Source organism: Euprymna scolopes, chromosome 41 (genome assembly GCF_053919585.1).
Source record: "Euprymna scolopes isolate OS-2025 chromosome 41, ASM5391958v1, whole genome shotgun sequence".
In the NCBI taxonomy this organism is placed as follows: domain Eukaryota; kingdom Metazoa; phylum Mollusca; class Cephalopoda; order Sepiida; family Sepiolidae; genus Euprymna; species Euprymna scolopes.
This window is the reverse complement of record NC_136522.1, coordinates 66,715,326-66,727,812: the sequence shown is the minus strand read 5'-3', so window position 1 is coordinate 66,727,812 and position 12,487 is coordinate 66,715,326. Positions and strand designations below refer to the sequence as shown.

Here is a 12,487-nt window from a genome sequence, read left to right as displayed (position 1 = left end):
AGTGATTTAACAACAAAAAAAAACCAATAAATTAAAAAATATAATCTATATATATGTAAAGGGCAAAACGTGTGTGTGTGTGTCTGTATGTCTTGTAAAAACAACAAAAATAAAATAAATTTTCATTACTAATGATTATTATATTGTCCAATTTCTACTGTACACTCTTTAACCCTTATCCTTGAGTTGCCTCTTTGACCTTGATAATGAGTTGATACCTATGAAAAAAAAAAAAAAAAGAAAAAGTCCAATGTGAACAAGTTCTAATTGAATCGTCCCCCTAAGTAATCCAAGTTTCAAAATTCCCACTGTTTACTATGCTAAAATCACAATGACTAATGTATACCTATTAACCCTTATCCTTGAGTGGCCTCTGGGTCTTGATAAGTGGTGAGACCCTTGTAAAAAATAAAAAAATAAAAAATAAAAAAGGCAAAATGTGTGTTTGTATGTGTATGTGTGTGCATTTTTTGTGTATGTCTGGCAAAGGCTTTTTTCAGGGTGGTTCCCAGTTTGCTTGCTCATGCTTATAACTTTTTATATGCTACCGAGATGATATTATCTAAGATTTACGAAACAACTCGGCGTGTATCTTTAATTTGGGCAACTTTTACGCGCGATTTTCACCATATTTATTGGCCCACGCATGTGTCTGGCTTTTTTCAGTATAAAAAGCGAAACTGAAACAAACCTCGGCACTCGTGCGGCACGTTCAGAAATGATCAATGTCGCTGAAAACCGTCATATCAGACCAGACAATTGCTATTCATTTGGGCCCCCCTCCCAATAAGTTGGGGAGAGGAAAAATAAAACCAAAAAAAGCTGTCTTGCAGAAATAGTTAACTGCGGGATTTCATTCTGTTTGACCTTAATAAAATCAAGCGCCTGTTTGAACTCGTTCACTTTTTAATCGCTAAATTTAATGTCTTACATTGTTTCTGTCACTGTAGCGTAGCTGTATGTTGTCAGCCTATTGGCTTTAAGGCTCCGGGTTCGAGCCTACCTGCCCCCTCCCCCTTTTTTTTTTCTTTTACACCCACAAAAATTTTTTTTTCCCATTTTTAAAGTTTTAAGATTGAAATCGCTGTTTTTTTGTTTTATTTTTTTTTTAACAAGTTTAACATTTTTTTTTTTAATATTTAAACAGGGTTAAGTTTACATTTTGCTCTACATTACCCCCCCTCCCAACACACACACACACACACACCTACAAACACCCAGGCAACGCCAGGCAATCCCGGTAGTCTATAATATAAAAGTGAAAATGTGTGCGTGTTTGTGTGTGTGTGTGTGTGTGTGTGTGTGCATTTTTTGTGTATGCCGCCAAAGGCTTTTTTGTGGTGGAGGGGGCGCTGTTTTTTAGAACTTTTTATATATTCCCTAGATTATAATATCTCCGATTTACAAAACGAGGTCATAAATATATTTTATTTGAGCGACTTTTACACGCTAAAAATTCCCACTATTTTGCCTTCACGCCTGTTTGTTTGTGGTTTTTGTATAAAAAAAAAGCGAAACTAAAGACAGCGACGCCAGTTCTCCGGCTTCGTGCCGGGGATGTCCAGAAAGCAATTAGATTTGATCACTGTGTGGAAAAAACCCCTTATATCAGGCAATTGCTATTCATTTGGACACTCCCCTCGCCCCCAACATCTTGGAAAACAAAAATAAAAAAAAACTGCCTCGCAGCCAAAGTTAAGTGCGGGGTCGCGTGATGTTTGACCTCATTAAATTTGTGCACCTGTCACTTAACTTTTTAATCGTTAAATTAGAACGCTTCTTAGTTCCTGTCCCATCGTGGCTGAGTGGTAAGATATCAGGTTTTTTCACATTTTCTTTTCGATCTTCGCGTCAAGGGTTCGGGTTCGGGTTTGAGCCTACCTGCCTGCTACAACTTTTTTTTTCTCAACACACACCTCTGAACACCCAGGCAACGCTGGGCACCCTCGCTAGTTAAAAAATATAACGTGTGTGTGTGTTTGTATGTCTCGCAAAAACTTGTGACACGCGACAGACCCTCACGAGATCGGTATCATTTTCGAGCTTAGTCTTTCGGACGACAAAAATCAAAAAATTGGCCGAAAACCTTCATTCCTTCACCCTCAACTGAGCAGTTTTGTACAAGTAGGGGTCGCTTTTTCACCAACATTTTGGCAAGTCATCGTCACCGTTGGATTGACTACGCTTAATTTCAACGCTTTCGATTTTTGTTTGTGCAATGGAGATATCGGTGAAGACATTACGTTTTTTTTTTTTCCTCCTTTGCGTTACGGGTTCGAGCCTGCCTGCCTGCTACCACTTTTTTTTTATTTTTAACACCTCTCTCCACCCAAATTGCTTGCTGTTGTTTTGATTATCGCCCCCCCCCTCTCCCAGTTCGTTACTACATCACACACCCGGGCAATGTCGGGGACACCCACTAGTGAAATATAAAATTAATGAATTACCAAAATGTTAGTATTTATATGAATAAATGTTACTGCTTATTTATGAATGAATGTTAATATTTATCTACAGGGTGGAACGATAAAATTGTCACGCTAGAAAAAACAACATGATTCCATTTCTGTTTGATGAAAACTATTTTTTTTTTTTTTTTGCAGACCATCTACTGGTTGGCCAGTTTTGTACAAATCCCAAGAGCGATAGAAGCCGTCTATCATGTCCGAAAATGACACAATGTTCAACAAGCGAGATCAGAAAATAGCGCTGCTGTACAACTCATGCTCTCTACCGATCCAAGTTATGACAATAGGACCGTTGCCAGCACCCTCAAAACGCAAATCTGGACAGTTCCATGCTTGAGGGCACAGCTCAACGAAGTTTCTGGCCACGGTTATGGCCTTTGGTGTGGTTTCAAGTGAGGGCCACATCATGCCACCTCACATCTTCAAAGTCAGCTTGAAAGGTAACACCAAAGTGTACCTGGATGTGCTGAAGAGTGTGGTGATCCCCTGGTGCAATCAGGTGGCTGCTGGCACCGACCCACAAATCCAAAGAGACCTAGGCTTGGTTTCAGAAGGAGTGCTATGACTTTGTACCCATCTCTCACTGCCCCTCTCCTTCTTTTGATCTGAACCCATTGGACTTTTTCGTTTGGTACTATGTCGAGAACATCACCAACATGACCTCCCACAACACCAAAGCCAGCCTGATCGCCATCATCTGCTGAGTATTCAGAAACAGAATTCTTAATTCCAAAGTGGAAAAGCCATGCTCCCTGCTCCGAACCTGTATTGAGGCGGTGATTGAGGCTGAAGGCGACTACATTGATAGATGTTAGCTATACTACATAATCAAGTTATAACCCTATACACCTCTGCGCTGCATCTGTCAGATCCTGGTTCATGGGAGCATAATATAACTCTATACACCTCCGGGGCCGCATCCATCGGATCCTGGTTCACGGGAGCATACTTGTGATGTACCTCTGGCCGTGTTCGTCGCTCCCAGCTCACAGGACCATAGATGCAACCCAACAGGGCTACATTCTTAATTGTCTAGTTGTGGACCCCTCAAGGGTGACCAAACTCTCACTGGTCACTGGAAAATACTGCTCTGCTGCTCAGGGCACGTGAAACTTGCATGACCCTAAGTCTATGTGGCAACTCATATCTTCAGCTGGCTGCTTGTCGTTAAATGCTAGGGTTAGGTTTGTCCTTCGTAAATGCTCTGATGAATGACTTGTATGCTTCTCAGCTGTAATTTAGCATGGGTGCTGTAACAAAACATGTTTCAATTTAACAGTTCAAAAAAATAATTCAGAACATTTCTTGTGAACAAAAATAATTATTTAAAAAAAAAATTTTATGTAGTAAACTTTGTACATGGAAACTTAAATTCTTTAAGTTCGCAATGCCTTCCTCATGCAGGTTGTTAGAACTTAAGTTCGTCTAAACAATTTCCCAGCTAGGAACAAGAGCTTTCCAACCTGGCTTTTCTGGGGGTTTGGCTCCCAGTGGCGCGTTCTCTCTAACGCCAGTCAACTAAAAGACTCCTATTTCTAAAAACACAATGGTTTTTATTAAATGGACTTTTTCCCCTTCTGTCACTTGTAGATTACTCTTTCTTTTCTCTGTCCCATTATTTTATACTCTTTTTCTTTTCTCGTGAATTTCTTCTTTCGTAACCATATCTCTCCTTAATTCTCCTTTTCCCCTCTTTCTCCTCAACTCAAATTACTTTTCTCTCCAAGAAACTGTATTATCTGTCCAAACTAACTCATCAGCTAACTCTTGCATTTTCCACGTTTTGTTTCCATGCTCAGTTAGTGGTCTGACACTTAACTAGACCAGGTGACTTTATGACAATCTTTTCCAGATAAACGAGCAGACCTCTCGTCGCCGTATCAGCTTGACTGTTTTTTTCTATTTAACATATCGGCAATAAAATATAATCCAGACTTTTGGAGAAAAAGATAAATTTCTAATACCCCATGTGAAACACCTCATCCAACTCTTAGCCTATAGCAGGGTGAATTGGTATTGCCCGGGCGGGTAACATCGTTACAAGTTACCGGGATTGTTTTTTTGTTTTTTTTCAATAAAAGTTTGAAAGTAAAGCTGTAGTATTGTTTTCTTTACATTCACAAATTTATCGTTCCAATGCTAATATGTTAAGTGTTAATATTTCTATGAATACATGTTAATGATTTTGTTAAGTGTTAATATTTCTATGAATGCATGTTAATGATTTTGTTAAGTGTTAATATTTCTACATGTTAATGATTTTGTTAAGTGTTAATATTTCTACATGTTAATGATTTTAAGTGTTAATATTTCTACATGTTAATGATTTTGTTAAGTGTTAATATTTCTACATGTTCATGATTTTGTCAAGTGTTAATATTTCTACATGTTAATGATTTTGTTAAGTGTTAATATTTCTACATGTTAATGATTTTGTTAAGTGTTAATATTTCTACATGTTAATGATTTTGTTAAGTGTTAATATTTCTACATGTTAATGATTTTGTTAAGTGTTAATATTTCTACATGTTAATGATTTTGTTAAGTGTTAATATTTCTACATGTTAATGATTTTGTTAAGTGTTAATATTTCTGCATGTTAATGATTTTGTTAAGTGTTAATATTTCTACATGTTAATGATTTTGTTAAGTGTTAATATTTCTACATGTTAATGATTTTGTTAAGTGTTAATATTTCTACATGTTAATGATTTTGTTAAGTGTTAATATTTCTACATGTTAATGATTTTGTTAAGTGTTTACCACAAACTTCTGAATGAAATATTATTTAAAGTCTTTATTTTAAGTAACAAAATACCTTCATCATAATGATTTTTTTCTCTATCCTTTTTTTTTTTTTTTTTTTAAACTAGCATTTCAGCCAGGCGTTGCCCAGGTGTTTGAAGGTGTATGTTGAGCAAAAAAAAAAAAACAGTCAATTTTTTTAACTTTGACCCGTATTATGACCCCTTAACATTTATTGTTTTGGGCTCAAATCAAGTTATTAAGTTAGATCCATGTCCAAGGAATCTATATCTAAAATTTCAAGTATTTCGACCCAAAATTAGCGGAGGAGTTTGGTAGAGTTCTCAAAGGTCAAATCGTTGAACTTTGACCCGTTAACAGCCAAATTTCTGGCCGAAAATGGATTACAAAGATTTTCCCAAATCTCAATACCCTGTATATCAAATTTCGAGTCTGTAGACTGAAAATTGACAGAGTTATTGCATAGGGACAGACACACATACACACACACAGACACACATACACACACACAGACACGTTTATAGATATAGAGATTAGGTTAAAATCTGGACTTGCACTGACAATTTTGTTCTCTTCTTTCAGTATGCTCCATACAAGCCTGGAAGTAAACGAAGTTTAGCTGAACGAGCTCGGGAAGCCGGATTAGAAGCCCCTGCTGAAAAAATCCTTAATAATAACATAGAAATTGATTTAACGTCTCTCATACAACCGTCCTCAGCAGGTAAGAAAAGTGACGACAGTTTTTTTTGTTTTCATAAGTGATTTAAATGACGAAATGAAGCTAAAACTTTGGACTTTGTTTGTAACGTGGCATGGCCATTACTTTTTTAAGTGTGTCATTAAAGTCCAAACCTTTCTCGGACCTCCACACCGGCTGGTACCATCGCAAAGGAACAAACAAACAAACAAAAATAAATAAATCCGACTCTGTATTTTCTTTAAAGTGCAAATGAAACACATTTATTCATGGTTCTTCCGAAACAACATATTTCATTATATTTCCAAATTCTTTTCGCACACATATGTGCTTTTTAAAAGTCTCTGTCTCCTCGCCACTTTACGCGATCCCAGCTAGCGCTTTCTCGCCCTCAACTTTCACACGTCTATCTTGCCCGGTTTTTCACTTTGCTTTCTTTCTTGATCATGTGGAGTATTTTTCTCTCCTTTTCTTGTGATATAAGCTTGCACACACTTGCTAATTTACATACGTGTTTTAACGGCTGCTGCTGCTAATATGTTTACTAGCTAGCTATCTTTCGGCTGCTGCTGCTGCTATTTTCACATGCCCTTTGTTACAGGTTGACTAATATTTTTTCACATTAAAAACTAACAATTGGTCCTGTCTATGACATTAGCATGTAAAGTCATATTAGCCAGATTTTAAGTTAGACCTAAATAGCGTTTAAGCTGACATATCAAACTGATTCTGACTATTTTAATGAAATATCTCACATAAAATAACATGTAATATTACGTTGTTATACTTTCAAAGACAGACCCAAATAGCATTTAAACTGTTATATCTATCAAATCAAAAAAGAGTCTTCAATCTAATAGGTCCCACTTTGTCAACTAAGCTTCAACCCCTGTCCCATCACAGCAATGTTGCATCTCTGTGCCTGTTTTACAAGTATTTTAATGTAATGTGCTCTGATGAACTCCTTGCACTTGTGCCCCCTTGACATATCCCTAACAAATTCACTTAGCAACAAAATCACACCTCTTCACTCTTGAGATCCCTAAATGCTAGAAAGCTTTTTACCCTCGAACAGCTGGATTTTGGAATTCCCTTCCTGCTACCTGCTTTCCTGAGTGTACTGATAGGCAGAAGTTTAAATATAAAGTAAACCAACATCTTGTTAATCTTTCCTAGGCATGATCCCAAATAGTAGTCCCTTACGTCTAAGTGGCGATATGCCTTGTTAGGGATGAATGTGAGTAAAAAAAAAAAAAAAAAAAAAAAAAAAGCTCTTTATTTGTTATTGTTAATACTTAGCAACAATCTAGTTTAGAAATTACTTAATCTGGGTCATATGACTACTAATATAATGTAGTCAAGACATTAAAAAATGAAAATACCGAAAAAAGTTTAAATTGTATGTATCCGTTATGGAACGAAGTTCTCTGAAAAAAAATTTCACTTAATATCAAGTAGTTTTTTTTTTTTTTACAGCGGAAAAACATGTTTTTATGAGAACGTGTCGAAGGGGGCCATCTTGGATTTAAAAGAAAAATTTGTTTGAATTTTAGAAATGCCAGAGGGACATAACTCCAGTTAAAGCGCTGACACCCCTTCCCATCTTTTAATACTAGCTTTTCTTCCTAAAAGTCGAACATTTTGCTTGGTATCATAACAAATTGTTTTTTTGCTGTAAAAAAAACCCCAAAAAACAAAAAAAAACAAAAAAAAACTACTTGATGAAATTAAGTGAAATTTTTTTTCAGAGAACTTCGTTCCATAACGGATACATACAATTTAAACTTTTTTCGATATTTTCATTTTTTAATGTCTTGACTAAACTGTACAAGTACCCTAATATGAACTGTTTTTAACTAATCACCTAAAAATGAAAAAAAAAAAAATCAGCAGGGGGAAATAATTTGAGTAAACATGCTGCATTATGCTTGTAATTGGCAAAAGTTATAGCCTGTTGACTTTGAATCAGTGCTTTATGCCAAACTGATGGTTTTATATGATTAAATTTGTGCTGATTTTTTTTCATTAAATATTAATCTCTTTTAAGCTCTAATTGTACATCAAATGGATACCATAAAACTTTATTCACGGCATCTTATCATAACAAATGGAAGGTGATGATGCTCTAGTGGTTAACGACACAGACTGACAACTTGGCTGTTCCAAGTTCAAATCCAGTTTGTTCCACAAAAATCACTTCCACTTAAGATGTTGGCAACCTTCATGTGGTCCCTCCTGTAATTCCTGATGTCTTTCTAGAAAAGTATCGGGAAAACCAATGCCAACAACAGAATCTTTAGATTCATACGATGCGATGATTATCACAACAAATGTCTATACAAAATTTCAGCCAGATGCAGACAGTAGTTTCTGAGAAAAATTGGAATGGACAAACAGACTGACAAATTAAGAGAAATATAATATAGATATCCTTGCATCTCTATGACTGATGTAAACGTAACCTGGTTATTGTTAGGATTTATGTATACTTCAGTTAGCAACATAAGCTTGAAATTCAGAAAGCTGTATTTATAAATACTTCTCAAACATGGAAGACTTCAAGACTGCTATGCTCGAATTGGTTAAGTACCAGATGGATCAGTAGTTAAAAAATGAAGAAAAGTTACAAAAATTTCAAATAGAATAACAACAGAAAAACAAAGAAAGATGAAAAAAAAAAAAAAAAAAGCCATTCTTTCTCAGAAGCAATTACTTCTTCAAACGTTTGAGATGGCACCAGAGCAACAAAATTCTTCAGAGAACGTTTGTTTTAATTGTAAAACAAGCAAAGGGATGCGAGATTGCAGTGATGGGATAGAGGTTGGAGCTTAGTAGACAGTGTAAGTCCTATTAAGTAATTCATGATTATTTCCATTATTAGTATTGTCTATCATCTTTGTAAACATCATGTAAGGTTTAACATGGAGCACATACATCAAATTCGTTGCCAAGATCGCTGAAAAAAAAATGGTCTCTGCCGCTCCAGTATGTATCTCACTGCCGATGCAATCCTCTATCTGTATAAGAGCAAGGTATGCCCTAAAATGGAGTACTGTTGCCACGTCTGCGCAGGAGCTGCTTGATAGAGTTCAAAATTGGCTTTGAAACTTTTTCTTTTCCCTGCAACCTCTTTCCCACAGAAGAGATGTTGCAAGCCTGTCTCTGCTCTATCATTATTTTCATGGCAAGTACTCGACTGAACTCCAATCTATGGTCCCCCCCCCATTGCCAAACTTTCACAAAAACACTTGACTAGCTACAACCTCTACTTTGTCTGGGTCCTGGATATGACCTTAAACTATATCCAGCTTGCGGGCTTTGGGGAGTGTGGAGCCACCCTTTAATTACCATTGCTCCCAGGTTCACTCTGACCCGGAGTGGTAGTACCTGTTAGGGTCCCAACTATAGGTTAAATAGAAACCGACTTGAAAACGACAAATATATTCTATTAAAAAAATTTTTCTTCAAAATCTTTCGATTCGGCATTAAATAACCCAAAAAGGGTTGATATGCCGTAAAACAAAAACAACCAACCAACCCACTCTATCTACTTAAATTTAAACGCAGATTCCATGAACAAAGCTTCTTTCCCAGAACTGCCTTCCTGTGGGACACTATTCCGCTGGTCTGCTTCCTGGTTGACTACAACATGGTAGTCTTCAAATCTAATGTAAACAAGTTCTTGTTGAGCCGTCCCCATAAATAATCAAATTCTACCCAATCTACACCAATAACGATTACTACACTACCACCTTACTATCATTAACCCTTATCCTCGAGTGGTGTTTGAGCCTTGATAAGTTGTGACTCCCAAGTAAAAAAAAAAAAAAAAATAAAGACATTTGTTTGACATGCTGGCAGGTGTAGGATGGCTTTTAGAAATTGATTTCTCCAAATAGACCTATCTCTGGCCAGGTATCTGTTAATCCTTCTTTCTCTCAAATCAATCGTTATCACTTCTTCCCATGCTTTCTATGGCTTCCTCTGTGAACGGACCCTGCAATCCTGGTATCACGCTTTCTCAGTTCCTATTCCGTGTATTTTACTCATTTTTCGTTTGATATATCCTCGAATAAATGTCGTTTTTTGTTGAGTTAAAACCATTTTTTATAAATTTGTTTCCATTCTCTTTAGATTATTCGACCATATCCGATGTGAAAAAAGGCCTCCAACACATCATTGCTGATATCATTGCGAAAAACACAGCGGCCAAAGAAAACCTTAATTCAATGTAAGAATTCTGTTTCATCTGGGGGGGGGGGGGTTGATAAGCTGTAACATAAAGGACAAGCGTCTGGATGTATGTATGTCTCACTAAAACTTGAAAAATGTTGTTCTTGACCTTCGGGCTGGGATCAAAGTGTAGTATCTGGCGCCTGGAGTGGAAACGCAAACCTTCCGGCGCCCTTTAGCTGGACGGTTGGCCCGGTTCAGATCCTCTGCGTGTGGTTCGGACTGGCTCTCCATCTTGACAAAAATTGGTTAGAGGTACGGTCAAAAGTCGAGGCTGCAGTCAATTCGTGGCTTCCAAGTAAATTTTCCTTAAAGGGTAAAGCTGAGGCGTGCGCCACTTACGTCTTTCCTCTTATCCTTTACCGACTGGCCGTACTTCCCCTGCCTGCACAACACCTAACAGCTCTTGTCGAACTCTTGTCCTAGCTTCTTTGGGACAGAGGAAGACACTGGTTGAGCAGACAGGTCTGTATTCAACATCCGTTTGAGGGAGGCTTGGGAATCCCGGACTTGAGTGTCATCAAGACGCTGAGAGGCTGGCCTTCCTAAGCCACTATATGCAAGATAACCAACCGTGGCACTCCGTGGTTACTGCCGCCTTCCCCGACCTCATTCTCGACCCTACTATCGAAAGCCGTCGCAGGCCGCGGGGAGAATCTGCCTACATGAAAGAGTGCCGAGCCGCACTAAAACGACTACCAAGGTCCAGTGACCTTGTGACTGCTACCCGTAGGGAACTCCACAGGGATCTAGTGAAGGGGGCTGCCACCGACTCGCTATGCACGCGTTTGGGTTGGCAGCAGAGTGAGATCCGCTCCGCGTGGAGCTGAACGCCAGGTTCGAGTCATCTGAACAATTCAGACTCCTCTCTGACCTGGCGATTGGCCCGAAATGCACTTCCACTTAACAACATACAATGTAGTTCCGGGTTTTTGGAGTCGCCTGATTGTACCCGTTGTGGGACAACAGCCATAGAAACAAGTGATCATGCTTTCTTCGATTGCCACGAACTCCACCGGTACTGGTCGTATGTCAGCGAGGTGACGGCTTGCATCGATCTTGAGCATCCTCGCCCAATTACCGTATCCAATGTCGTGGACAATGTGAGGCTGCCGTGGGACCAGGAAAGACAAATGGTCTACGTTACGATCCTAGCCGTGGCGAAAATGGTGATTTGGACGTCGCGTCTGCAAGGTTGCCGGGGGGTGTTTTCTTTTTCTGATCAGGATCTGATTGCTTTCTTTAAACACCAACTACGGATCAAGATCAGATTCGATAGAAGAAGGCTGCATCGCGCAGCATTTAGCAGAAGATGGATACGTGTAGCAAGTCTGTGTGTACGAAGAGGAGCCAAATTTGAATACGTGTTCCCCGCCTAGATGTGGAACGCGCAGTTCCGTAAAGTAAAATTAAACAAGTAGCCTCTGAGCTAGCTGAGTGTGTGTTCAATCCCTCCCCGATTAGGAAGCCTCCAAGATCCCCACCCCCTCCTTCTTGCAATCTTTGTTTTCATCCCCTCCTCTAAATTTCACCCATCTTGGAGAGAATACAAACTAACCCCCATTCCTTACCCACAAAAAAATTTTCTTTTCTCTATTCACCCCCATCTAGAGGGCATCCCCACTTAGAGACTGACCTGCAGAAGCGAGGTTCCTTTTACAAACCTAGTGGATCGGGCAGTCTATCAACTAGACGGGATTGGGAGGGTCCTACTAATCACCCCCCCCCTCCCGCCCTTGACACAAATGAATTATTGTACCATTTTTATTATCTTTTTTTTTGTTTTTGTTTTTACACGTCCCCTAGTATGAAAGGTTGAATGCGGTATTATAGTGAAAGAAGATACTAGCTGGGAGAAACTTTTGATTTTGTTTAGTTCTGGAGTGACAAGGATGACCAACGACCCCCACAATCCCCCCTTTTTGAGTTGGACATGTGCCTAAGATTTTTGTTCATTGTTGATTTTCAATGTATTTTTAACATGAATAAAGGATTTAATATCTCAAAGTGTAGTATCTGTTCTGCAGATGCTGCACTTAAGATAATTTGTACTAGTCAATGGAGGGGAAACCCTCTATACTGGGACAATTATTATTTTTGTTCACAACCAGAGTGCCCCCTTTTTACCCTACTTTTAGGGGATCTGGTTTTCCCCCACATTAAAAAACGGCCTTGTGCCTTATTTGCTTTGATGGGAAAGCAAATAAATAGTACTAAAACTTGAAAAATATTCAACAGACCCCTAAAAAGTTAATTTTATTTCTTGGGTTTTGACAAACATGTAAATCTTTTATAATTTTACTAGAAGTGTGTCAGGAATCTC

General features: G+C 38.3%; 1 protein-coding gene across 1 annotated transcript in view; it reads left to right on the top strand.

Moving 5' to 3' along the window:
• Window positions 1-12,487, top strand: part of LOC145266575 (S1 RNA-binding domain-containing protein 1-like) — a 444,676-nt gene that overhangs the window by 10,539 nt on the left and 421,650 nt on the right. The window contains exons 4-5 of the mRNA XM_080122415.1: window positions 5,817-5,955; window positions 10,066-10,162. Coding sequence (XP_079978541.1) covers window positions 5,817-5,955; window positions 10,066-10,162 — 236 coding nt within the window. The remainder of the gene's footprint in view (window positions 1-5,816; window positions 5,956-10,065; window positions 10,163-12,487) is intronic.